At 62.5% G+C, this 11,946-nt stretch overlaps 1 protein-coding gene across 1 annotated transcript; it reads left to right on the plus strand.

The window, feature by feature from the left end:
- The first annotated feature begins 1,276 nt into the window (after positions 1–1,276).
- HCN2 (hyperpolarization activated cyclic nucleotide gated potassium and sodium channel 2) lies at positions 1,277–11,477 on the plus strand. The gene is made up of 8 exons (XM_066566157.1): positions 1,277–1,752; positions 6,795–7,218; positions 7,837–7,998; positions 8,613–8,831; positions 9,352–9,498; positions 9,739–9,979; positions 10,132–10,296; positions 10,418–11,477. Exons 1-8 carry the CDS (start codon positions 1,277–1,279, stop codon positions 11,368–11,370), a joined length of 2,787 nt encoding a protein of 928 aa, XP_066422254.1. The 3' UTR covers positions 11,371–11,477.
- Positions 11,478–11,946: the final 469 nt, after the last annotated feature.

An 11,946-nucleotide genomic window follows, 5' to 3' on the forward strand; every position in this document is an offset into this window, starting at 1 on the left:
TTATGATATACATTACATTAAAACTATACTAAAAAGAATAGAAGAAAAGGTTTCATCTCAGAAGGCTGGCTAAGCTAAGAATAGGAAAGAAATGAATGATAACAAAGGCAGCTGCCTCAGACTCTCTGTCTGAGCCAGCTGGGCTGTGATTGGGCATTAATTAGAAACAACCACATGAGACCAATCCCAGATGCACCTGTTGCATTCCACAGCAGCAGATAATAATTGTTTACATTTTGTTCCTGAGGCCTCTCAGCTTCTCAGGAGGGAAAAAATCCTAAGGAAAGGATTTTTAATGAAAAGATGTCTGTGACAGGGCTCCGGTGTCCAGCTTGGGGTGATGGTGATGTCCTGAGGTGCCGGTCCAGGCTCTCCATCCCCAGCTATACCAGAGGGGTCTCAGTGCTGGAGCGATGGGTCCTTGGGAGGGTTGGAGGCTGTGTCACAGACATCTTTTCATGAAAATCTTTTCTTTAAGATTTTTTCCTCCTGAGAAGCTGAGAGGCCTCAGGAACAAAATATAAGCAATGATTATCTGCTGCTGTGGAATGCAACAGGTGGATCTGGGATTGGTCTCATGTGGTTGTTTCTAATTAATGGCCAATCACAGCCCAGCTGGTTCGGACAGAGAGCCCGAGCCACAAACCTTTGTTATCATTTCTTCTTTTTCTATTCTTAGCCAGCCTTCTGATGAAATCCTTTCTTCTATTCTTTTAGTATAGTTTTAATATAATATATATCATAAAATAATAGTAAATCAAGCCTTCTGAAACATGAAGTCAAATCCTCGTCTCTCCCCTCATCCTCAGACCCCTGTGAACTCGGTCACACTTACCCCAACTAAAGCATCCGCCCGAGAACTACGAGCACCAACGCCTAAAACTCTAAACGCCGCTCCCTCGGATGGGCTGGGGCAGCGGAGCCCCGCGGGGAGAGCGGCCGTTCCCGCACCGAGCACACCGGGGACTGCGCTGCCGGAGACCGGCGCCGTCGGGGCGGGAGCTGGATGTCCCATCCCGGTGACCGGTGCCGGTAACCGATCCCACCGGGGCGGGAGGTGAATATCCCATCCCGGTGATCGCTCCCGGTGACCGATCCCACCGGCGAGGGCTGCGCCGGCGGGGGGAGCTGCGGAGCCGCCCGGCCCCCAGCGCAGCCCAGCGCAGCCCAGCCCAGCCCCGCCGCCCGCCCCCGGCCCGCCCCGGCCCGCCCCCGCCGCGGCGGCGGGCGCCACTCGGCCGCCGGTGGCCTCGGTGGCGGCGGCAGCGGCGGCAGGATGCGGGCGGGCCGCGGCGCGGCGGGCGGGGAGGCGGCGGCGGCCGAGGAGGAGGCGGCGGCCGATGGGGCCAAACGCGGCGGGGCAGCGGCAGCGGCGGCAGCGGCGGCGGCGGCGGGGCGGGCGCGGGGCCGCGGCGGGAAGGGGTCCCCGAACGGCGAGTGCCGGCGCGGGGAAGCGCCGCGGAGCCCCGGCCCGGAGCCGCCCCGCGAGCCCAAGGTCTCGTTCTCCTGCGGCGGCGGCGGAGCATCCCCCGGCGGGGCCAAGGCGGCCGAGGAGGGGGCGAGCGAGGATGCGGCCGAGGAGGTGCGCGGGAGCCAGGCCAGCTTCATGCAGCGGCAGTTCGGGGCGATGCTCCAGCCCGGCGTCAACAAGTTCTCGCTGCGGATGTTCGGCTCGCAGAAGGCGGTGGAGAGGGAGCAGGAGCGCGTCAAGTCGGCGGGGGCCTGGATCATCCACCCCTACAGCGATTTCAGGTGCGGGGGGACCCGCGGGGTTCGGCCGCATCCCGCATCCCGCGGGGCCGGGCCGGGAGCGGGGCTGCCGGTGCGGCCGGGCCGAGGGCACCTTGAGCCGCCGCCGGCTGCGGGAGGGGACGAGGCGGGCATCCCCCTCCCCAGCGCGGCAGGGATGCCGGGAGCCCTGGCGGTGTCTGAGCAAGGGCATCCCCTCGTCCCCTTGTCCTTCCCGGGCAGCTTCGGCCCGGCTCGGCCCTCCCGAGCCCCAGCGGGCCTTGGTTGTGTCCCCGGAGCTCGCTGGGGTTCGGTGTCCCCCTCCCTAGGCAGGGGGCTGTGCTTTGCAGAGCGTTGTGAAGGCTCCCCCCCCCCGCCAAAGGACGCCTGATGCTGTCCCTGGGGTTCAGCCGCTTTGAGAGGGATCCTCCGGGCTCCCGGCAGGACTCGAGCCCCCGAATCCAGCCTGTGTCTGCCAGGCGAGGAATGCCAAACCGGGGAGAAAGGCTCTGCAGCTCCATCTCCTTCCCTGGCGAGCTCCACAGTGGCAAATGCTTCCCGAGCCGTGTGAAAGGCAGCGGGAGGGATGGCAGCGCTGTCTGGGGCAGGCAGCACGGCATCCTGCGGGGATGGGCACTCCGAGCCCCCGCTGGCATCGCTGCTGAGCCAGCACTGCGAGCGCCCTGCTCCAGACACCTCCAAGGGGCTGGAGGAGCCTTTGGCCAGGGGCTGGGGGGGCTCAGCCCCGCATCGTTGTGCTGCTGTGCTGGTGAGAGGTCTGGGGTGGCTCAGGGAGGCTTTGCTGGGTGCCTGAGAGGGGGATCCCCCAGGCACAGCTCAGGTTCTGTGACACTGATGGGTCCCCCTGGGCTGGGCTTCCCTGAGGCAGGTGAGGTGGCCACGGGCTCAGGGCAGGGAGCAGCACCTTCACTTCACCTCCTGCTTCAACCCTCGTGTGCTGCTCCTGGGCTGCTCTGGCATCTTCCAGAGGAGCAGTTGGAGGCCTTTGGGCACCTCTCAGGGCTGGCTTCCTGCACAGGGGTGGGTTTGAGCCCTTCCACCCTGGGAATCTGCCATGGGAACCCAGTGGAGCCCCCTCCCCATCTCACCCAGGCTGGGCACTGGGTTCTGCTGCAGGTTTGGGGTGAGAATTGGTCACACTGCCCGGCCACTGCCAGCCCTGTGGCAGAGGGAGCTCCACTGTCCCTGCCATGACAGAGCAGAGGTGGCAGTGCCAGGCAGATCCTGGGGGCTTCCCCTTCCTCACTCCCCGTGCTCCTCCTCATCCTCAGCAGCTGTGGGATGTTGGGGGAGGCTGGGAGTGGGGTGAGCCCCATTCCTGCACTGGGGCAGAGCCTGCCCTGCTTCTCTGAGCTGGCAGAGCTGTGGCAGAGCCCACAGAACTGCCAAGAGCGGGGATCTCCCTCTGGTGGGCCTGCAGTGGGCTCGAGGCCTCAGAGGATTCCCCAGAGTGCAGCAGCATCACTCCCTGCACTGGTGCTTGCAGCAGGCAGGTGGGTGCTGGAGTGACCTTGGCGAGTCACCCTGGCTGTCCTGCCCTGCACGGGCTTCATCCTCCTGGAACGAGGAAGACTTGAAAGCCATTGGGGCAGAGTGGCTGCCTGTGTTTTGATGCTGGAAGTGGCGTAGGAGAGTTCCCTGCCCAGTGGGGAGGAGCTGCAGGCAGAGCCATGGCATCCTCCAGCTCCACAACCGTGCACAGGAACAGGATCGGCCCACGCCAGGCTGGGCTGAGGAACCAGCTCTGCCTGTGCCCCTCGGGGACATCAGTGCATCCCTCCCATGCTGCCCTGCCTTAAAGTAATCAAAAAAGCATTTATCCACTGATGATAATGGAGCATGACCTGGCTGTGTTTGCCCTGCATTTCCCATCTTAAGGGAAAATCATTCCCCATCTGTGACATCATTTCATAATCAGTGTTGTTTAGCAATCCTGGCTCCTCACGGCCATGGTGCTGCCATCGTTCACACACAATTCAGGGCAGATTTGCTCCAGGAACCAAAGTTGCTATTTACATAAATATTGAATGATGAGGAAGCAATCAGGGCGGCTGGTGAGATCCTGAGCTGCAAATCTGATCAAAGAGACCTTGTAAGTGTGTGCTGGAGCAGGGCCACCTCCTTTTGGGTGCTGGGCAATGTTTGTCACCCACTTTGCCACTTCTGGAGGAGCAGCCAAGCCACGCCAACTCCTTCACTGCTTCTTTTGGGGTTTCTGCACCCGCCCTGGGGCATTGCTTTGGGAGCTGGTGGAGGTTTGGAGGTGGTGGCAGTGCCCATCACCCTGTGACCACCAAGGGGCTGCTCAGGGGTTACCCCACAGGGCTGGGCTGGGGCTGGGGTTGGAGCTGAGCAGGACGCTCTCCCTGATGATGATTTTCTGTTGCAAGAACCATTCCTGCCTGTGAATCAGGGGCAAAGATGCATTCAGAGCACATCCCTGGTGTTGCTTGGCTGGAGCCTTCCTCATCCAGGTTTGAATGCTTCCCTCTGCCTGGATGGTGCCCCCACAGGGGCCCTGAGCAGAGGGATGGGGTTCACCAGCTGCTCTTGCTGCTGGTGTGTGTGGCAGCTCTGGTGTTCCCATTCCCTGTGGTGAGGCTGTTGGGAGCTGGGCCCCTCCCTCTGCAGCGTCAGCTGCTGAAAGCCACCTCAAGGGGAGGACAGGCTGTGACCGACCTGGGGGATGGTGGAGGTTTGGGTCCTTGAGCAGCTTGCAAAGCCTTTACACCCCCTTCTCCCAGGGTAAAAACCTTTTCCAGGGGAGAGGGCACCAGTCCTTCATCACAACTGGTTGTACTGGGATCTGTGTGTTGGCCACCACTGCTCATCAGCTCGGGCAAACTTCTGCCACTGGCTGCACAGGCCACTTCTCACAGCAATCTCGTTTTTAGAATGTGAGTGTTTAGCGTGAGTTTGCAAAGTGCCAATCCTGCCTCAATCCTGCACCGATCCCACACAGACCCTTCACTGATCCCGTGCTGCTCCTGCCCTGGCTGACATCTGGGCCCCACCAGAGCCAAAGGGCTCAGACCTCAGGGGCAGAGGGGGCTCTAAAGGAGCTCTGTCCTGGCGGGTGTGTGTCCCATGGGATCAGCACCGACAGGAGGGGTTGGGTCATCCCTGGCACTCCCTGGAGCTCCGAGTGCTGCCAATGGAGTTAAGCAGGGACCACCCTGGCACTGATGCCCCCCTCTAGGGCTTGGACCTGACTCTTATCTTGCCCAGGACCTCAGGGCAGCACCACTGAGCCAGGCCTTGGGCAGGTGATGGAGCAGGGAGGTGGCAGCCGCCTCTTGCAGGGGCTTTGGGCATCTCCTGTCATCATCACTGTCGTACAATTGGGTCAGAAGCGAGGGAGGGGTGTCGAGGATCCTGATTAATTTGTTTGCAGATATTTTTAGTAGCCTGGATTGGATCTTTTTTCTATGCACATGAACCTTCCAAGGAAGCAGGCGCTGGCATGGCAGGCTGCACCCCGGGGCGATCGCACAGGGTCAGCTCTGTGCAGGGGGGGATCAGGAGCAGTTTATCTTTCTCTGCAGGCCGAATTCTGCCCTGGCTCAGCCAGATTGCAGAGGGATTGGAGCCAGAGGGGAGTTTTGCCCAGCTGGCGTGGTTATTTAATCTCTGTTCTTCGCAGCTTTGCATGGCTAATGCCCCTGTGGGACCCACGCAGCACAGCAGGGTCAGTCTGAGCAGGAACTGCTGGGGGTTTAGGGACAGATCCAGCCCCACAGCATCCCTGGGAGGTCGTGGGGGTCCAGCTGGCAGCCAGAGCTCAGTGTAAGGGTGCAGGGGGGGCACAGCTCCTCTGCCGAGGGTACCCTGGGGACCGCCCTGGTGTGAAGTCATCGTTTTGCAGCAGTGACATCACTCACGGTTGCCACGGCAATGTCTCACATGAGGAAGGTGTCATTGGAGAAAGGTCAGGAGCTGGGATGCTCAGCTCCTTCTGGCCCTGCGCTAGTCTGCGCAGTGGGGGGGGGGCTGGCGGTGGGGACCTGCCCCATCGCTGCCTCCCGTGTGCGTGGGGGGCTCCTCCTCATGCCCTCATCCCCCCGGGCACAGCGTGGCCGTGGCACCCCCTGCCCGTCCTCCCGCAGCTCCCGGGCTGGGCTGAGCAGGATGCGTGGGCGAGGGTCCCGCGTGTCCGTGATCGTGGCACCGAGGAGGCTCCCCCCAATCCTGCCCCCCGGCCAGGCCAGGCCAGGCAGGGCAGGGCAGGGGTGGCCTCGCCTCATCCTGCCGTGACAGAGCCGCTCTGACCTTGCAGATGCTCACAAAGGTCACGGGTGGCCCGGGAGAGGGGGACGAGGAGGAAGGGGCGAAGGATGGGGTGAGGCAGAGGGGGAAGAGGGGCAGCGCAGCCCGGGCAGGGCCAGGGGCGGGGGCGGCCGCTCATCCCCGCACCGCCCGCGCGTCTGGCCGGGGCTGCGGGCGCTGCCGCCGCTGCAGCCGTACGTGCTCCGCTGCACCGGAGCCGCGGCCGCTCCTTCCGCCGCCCCCGCGCTGCGGGCGGATCCCACCCGCCCGGCACCCCCCAAACCGTGACCCAGCCTGGCCCTGGCTGTCCCCGGGGCTGTCCCCAGGGCTGTCCCCTGTCCTTGGGTCCCCACTTTGGGAGTGCAGGAAGAGGGGGCTGCTCCCAGGGCTCTCGGATTCTGACTCCGCCCGGTCGTTTGGGGGTCCCCCAGCCCACGGGATGCCCCCGGGCAGCTCAGCTGGAGCGTGTCCCCCTCTGGTGCTTGGTGCCATCATTGTCCCCTCCCTCAGGACCTGCTGCCACGGGCCAAATCAGCAGAAGCCTTCAGTCCCATCCTCTGCCTCAGTCAGGGGCTCTGCTGGCTGCAGGATCACCCTGGGGGCAGTTTGGAGCAGCAGGATGAGGTCTCTGGGGAGAGGAGGGGGTTCCTGTGCCTGAGGTGGCATTAGAGTGACAGTAGCCCAGTGGCACAGGTCCCTGAGGGCAGGGCATGGTCCCCTTGGCATGGAGGGGACTCTGGGGCACTGGTGTCATCCCCCAACATCTTCTCGCTCCCCAGATTTTACTGGGACTTCACGATGCTGCTCTTCATGGTGGGCAACCTGATCATCATTCCCGTGGGCATCACCTTCTTCAAGGAGGAGACCACGGCCCCCTGGATCGTGTTCAACGTGGTCTCTGACACCTTCTTCCTGATGGACCTGGTGCTGAACTTCCGGACAGGGATTGTCATTGAGGACAACACAGAAATCATCCTGGACCCCGAGAAGATCAAGAAGAAGTACCTCAAGACCTGGTTTGTGGTGGATTTTGTCTCCTCCATCCCTGTGGACTACGTTTTCCTCATTGTGGAGAAGGGCATAGACTCTGAGGTCTATAAGACAGCCCGTGCCCTCCGCATCGTCCGGTTCACCAAGATCCTGAGCCTGCTGCGGCTGCTCCGCCTCTCCCGCCTCATCCGCTACATCCACCAGTGGGAGGAGGTGAGGACCTGCTCGGGGAGCCTCTGGCAGCAGCTGCATGGCTGGAGAGAGTGGGAGCTGGGTTCCCTGACGAGCTGGCAGGGTGCAGAGGACCTGTGGGGCTGGTGGGTGGCTGTGACCCACCCTGGAGGGTTTGGGGCATCCCTGAGCTGTGATATAACACCCACCATCCCCTGCTCTGCCAGCAGTAAGACTCAATCCCCCTGCCCAGCTCAGCACCTCCTGCCCCTACCAGGAGCTCAGGGAGGACAGCAGGACCCCCAGCCCCGTGGGGTCTCCAGCTTTGAGGGTCCACCCTGCTTTGAGGGGACATGCTCAGCCTTGCTGCATGGCTCTGGCCATGCCCTGGGAGCTGCCCTGCTCCCTGCTCAGTGCCCAGAGTATTTGTGTCTCCCTGATCCCTGTCAAGGCTCGCTGCCATTAGCGCTGTCCGGGCGGCAGCGCGGCGGCACCCGCTGGCTATAAATAGGCAGGTGGAGCTCAGCCACCTCGAGTCCAGAGCCAGGCCAGCCACAGGAGCCTCTTCCAGCTGGGGCCATGCAGGTCGGTGCCCTGAGCAGGGCTGGGCACTGGGGGACAGTCCCCAGGCTCACCTCCTGCCATGCCACCCACCCCCAGATCTTCCACATGACGTATGACCTGGCCAGCGCCGTGATGAGGATCATCAACCTCATTGGGATGATGCTGCTGCTCTGCCACTGGGATGGCTGCCTCCAGTTCCTGGTGCCCATGCTGCAGGATTTCCCCCAGAACTGCTGGGTGTCCATCAACGGGATGGTGGTGAGTTCCATCTGCCCCACGCCGTGCTCCTGCCTGCTCCCCAGGGCTTCCACCCATCCCCACGTCATCCATCCTCCATCCTCCAGCCCCAGGAGATGCCATCCCCCGTGGGCCAGGGCAGAGGAGCACAGAGCACCCGGCCCCAGATGCTGGTGTCACCCTGGTGAGGTCTCACAGGACCTGGAGCAGGGGATTATCAGGGTGGGAGGAATATGCTGACATGGGGCTCTTGGCCCCATCCCCTGCTGCCTTCTCCTGCTCATTAGCCACAAAGCTGCTATTAATAAATAATGGCTCCTGTTTCTAATTGCTGCCTCTCAGCCCTGCAGCCTCCTGCAAATGGCCCTTTTCCCCTGTCTGTCTCATCCTGTTTCATCAAATTTCCATCTCTGCTTTGTTCCGCCTGGCTTCCTCCTCTTCCTCCCCTGCCTGTCTCACCCTTTTCCTTCCCTGCCTACTTCGCCAGGGGAGTCTGGAAAGTTTGAAAACTTTGCTTTTCAACAAATTCCTATTGCTGGGAGAGAACTGGGACTGCTGATGGAGCCAGGGCCCTCAAGCAGTGCTCCCCACACACACACACACATGCATGGCTGACATTGTCCCTGTTACTGCAGAACGACTCCTGGAGTGAGCTGTACTCCTTCGCCCTCTTCAAGTCCATGAGCCACATGCTGTGCATCGGCTATGGGAAGCAGGCACCTGAGAGCATGACAGACATCTGGCTGACCATGCTGAGCATGATCGTGGGGGCCACCTGCTACGCCATGTTCATCGGCCACGCCACCGCCCTCATCCAGTCCCTGGACTCCTCCCGGCGCCAGTACCAGGAGAAGGTAGGGCTGTGCTGGATGGGGCCACAGCTTTGTCTCCTCCTGGAGCCATGTGGGGTGAGGGTTCCTGTGACCGTGTTCACAGGGGTCTTAGGATGAGGGAAGAGATGAGGATCTGACTCCATGGTTCAGAAGGCTTGATTTATTATTTTATGATATTATTAAAACTATACTAAAAGAATAGAAGAAAGGATTTCATCAGAAGGCTGGCTAAGAATAGAAAAAGAAAGAATGATAACAAAGGCTTGTGGCTCGGACTCTGTCTGAGCCAGCTGGGCTGTGATTGGCCATTAATTAGAAACAACCACATGAGACCAATCCCAGATGCACCTGTTGCATTCCACAGCAGCAGATAATCAATGTTTACATTTTGTTCCTGAGGCCTCTCAGCTTCTCAGGAGGAAAAATCCTAAGGAAAGGATTTTTCATAGAAGATGGCTGTGACAGGTTCCCAGTCAGGAGCAGGAGTGGGACCAGCCCCGTGGAGTGGGGATGTCCCAGCTGACAGCAGCTCTCCCCACAGTACAAGCAGGTGGAGCAGTACATGTCCTTCCACAAGCTGCCCGCTGACTTCCGCCAGAAGATCCACGACTACTACGAGCATCGCTACCAGGGCAAGATGTTTGATGAGGACAGCATCCTGGGGGAGCTCAACGAGCCCCTGCGTGAGGTGAGGGCTGGAGGGCTGGGAGGAGGATGGGGATTACCCCCACCTGCCAAGGGAAGGCATCCCCTGCTCCTTGCTGTGGGTCCCACCAGCTCTTGCCATGTCTGGGGTCAAACACCTCTCGCTGCAGCTTTGGAGCTCTGTATGGAAGCATGTCCATGCACAATCTGCATGCCAGGGTGTCCATGAGACTGGGGTGGGGAAGCACGTCCCAGCTTCCTGGGCTCACCCACTTCCCCACAGGAAATCGTGAACTTCAACTGCCGCAAGCTGGTGGCCTCGATGCCGCTGTTTGCCAACGCCGACCCCAACTTTGTCACGGCCATGCTCACCAAGCTGAAGTTTGAGGTGTTCCAGCCGGGTGACTACATCATCCGAGAGGGCACCATCGGCAAGAAGATGTACTTCATCCAGCACGGGGTGGTCAGCATCCTCACCAAGGGCAACAAGGAGATGAAACTCTCTGATGGCTCCTACTTTGGGGGTGAGCACTGGCAGGACTAAGCCAGGGTCTGTGAGAGTCACTAGGACACCTCTGCTGTCCTAGGGCACCCAGTGTGTGGTGGTTCTCATACCCTGCCCTGTTTTGTTCTTAATGGTGGAGTTCTGACCTTGGCCCTGGTGTTTTTCCCCCAGAGATCTGCTTGCTGACCCGTGGCCGGCGCACGGCCAGTGTCCGTGCAGACACCTACTGCCGCCTCTACTCGCTCTCCGTGGACAACTTCAACGAGGTGCTGGAGGAGTACCCCATGATGAGACGGGCCTTTGAGACTGTGGCCATCGACCGTCTCGACCGCATTGGTAGGACACAGGGGGACCTGGGGGGGAGAGGGGATGTCTTGGCAAAGGGGAAAGCTGTGATTCCCATGGGAACCCAGCACAGCCCCAACACAGGGTCTCAAGGTGCTTCCTCTCCCTGTAGGGAAGAAGAACTCGATCCTGCTCCACAAAGTTCAGCACGACCTCAACTCAGGTGTCTTCAACAACCAGGAGAACGAGATCATCCAGGAGATCGTCAAGTACGACCGGGAGATGGTGCAGCAGGCGGAGCTGCAGCAGCACACGGCCATGTACAGCCCCGTCCAGCCCCAGGTCACCTCTGCCATCGCCACCCTCCAGCAAGCCGTGGCCATGAGCTTCTGCCCGCAGATGGCCAGCCCGCTGGTGGGCTCCATGGCGCTGGGCTCGCCCCGCATGATGCGCCGCTTGCAGTACGCCCAGGCCGTGCCCAGCCCCTTCGCCGTGTCCCCCGTGCTGCTGCAGCAGAGCCCCCCGCCGCAGCCGCAGCCCCCCGTGCCCCACGCCAACCCCTCGCCCTCGCAGGACCCGGCGCAGCCCACGGCCCTGCCCGCCTCCACCAGCGCCTTCGCCGCGGCCGCGGCCAGCCCTCCGTCCCAAAGCCCGCTGGCCAGCCGGACGTTCGCCTACGGAGGTACCCCCGGGCCGCTGGGCTCGCAGCTGTCCCTCAGCCAGCAGCCGGCGCCCGGCTCGCCGCAGCGCCTGGCCGCCCACAAGAGCACACAGGCGCTGCACACCAGCAGCCTCAGCCAGGATTCGCGGCCCCTCTCGGCCTCGCAGCCCTCGCTGCCCCACGGGCTGGCGGCCGGCAGCACCCAGAGCCCCCCGGCGTCCGCCCGCGAGTCCAGCACCTCCATCGGAGGGGGCCCGGCCGCCGCCTCGCCGGGCCCGGGCCCTCCGGCCGGGCTGCGGGCCCAGGCGCCCTCACGGGGGGCCCCGGCCCACCCGGCGCCCACGGGCTCGGGGCTGACAGCGCCGCCCGCCCTGCCGCAGGACTCGGCGGCGGCCCGCAAGGATTCGGCGTCCAGCACGCCCGACACGGACCCGGCCAAGTCCAGGCTTTCTTCCAACTTGTGACCTCCGTGCCGGAGGGGCGGCGGCGGGGAGCCCCCCCAGCTCCTCTCGCCCTGCGCCGCCGGGTGAGGGCCACGGCCGCACCGCCGGCTGCCGCCCCCCGCCACGGCGCCAGCCCCGCTCCCCCGGTCCCTCCTGCCACCCGCTGCAGAGCGGGGCAGCTGCCGAGGGTGGGCCTGGGGCTGCCGGGCCCTCTCCCCACCGCGGGGTCACTGGGCTGAGCCCCCCGGGTGTGTCGTCTCCGACCAAAGTCTGACCCTGTCGCCCGCTCCCCGCGGCGAAGCCCCGCTGCCCCCTGGCCTCCCCGGCTGCCCATAGAAGCCACAGCTGCATTCTCGCCATGACCAACTCTGTGTATGATATCTATGACCTGAACACATCCCTGTGTGTGACCCGCAGGACACCTCCCTGGGGCTGTCGGCGCAGCCCTGGCGCCGCGCATGTCCCTGCGCCCCTCTCACAGACCCAAGGCGAGGGGTGATGGTCCAGGACTGGAGGTAAGTTGGGAAGGGTCTGAGGGATGGTCGCCCTGAGGCTTTTGAGCACCCACGAACACACTGTCCCCCACTCCGGGGCTGG

The sequence above is a fragment of the Molothrus aeneus genome, chromosome 27, assembly GCF_037042795.1.
Source record: "Molothrus aeneus isolate 106 chromosome 27, BPBGC_Maene_1.0, whole genome shotgun sequence".
NCBI classification, from domain to species: Eukaryota; Metazoa; Chordata; class Aves; order Passeriformes; family Icteridae; genus Molothrus; species Molothrus aeneus.

What these genes read in the sequence shown, in the direction of transcription:
- HCN2 (XM_066566157.1), top strand. Translation starts at nt 1,277, where the DNA reads ATGCGGGCGGGCCGCGGCGCGGCGGGCGGGGAGGCGGCGGCGGCCGAG. An exon ending in TGTCCATCAACGGGATGGTG is followed by an intron (nt 7,999 to 8,612) that starts GTGAGTTCCATC and finishes CTGTTACTGCAG; the next exon opens with AACGACTCCTGGAGTGAGCT. An exon ending in TCAACGAGCCCCTGCGTGAG is followed by an intron (nt 9,499 to 9,738) that starts GTGAGGGCTGGA and finishes ACTTCCCCACAG; the next exon opens with GAAATCGTGAACTTCAACTG.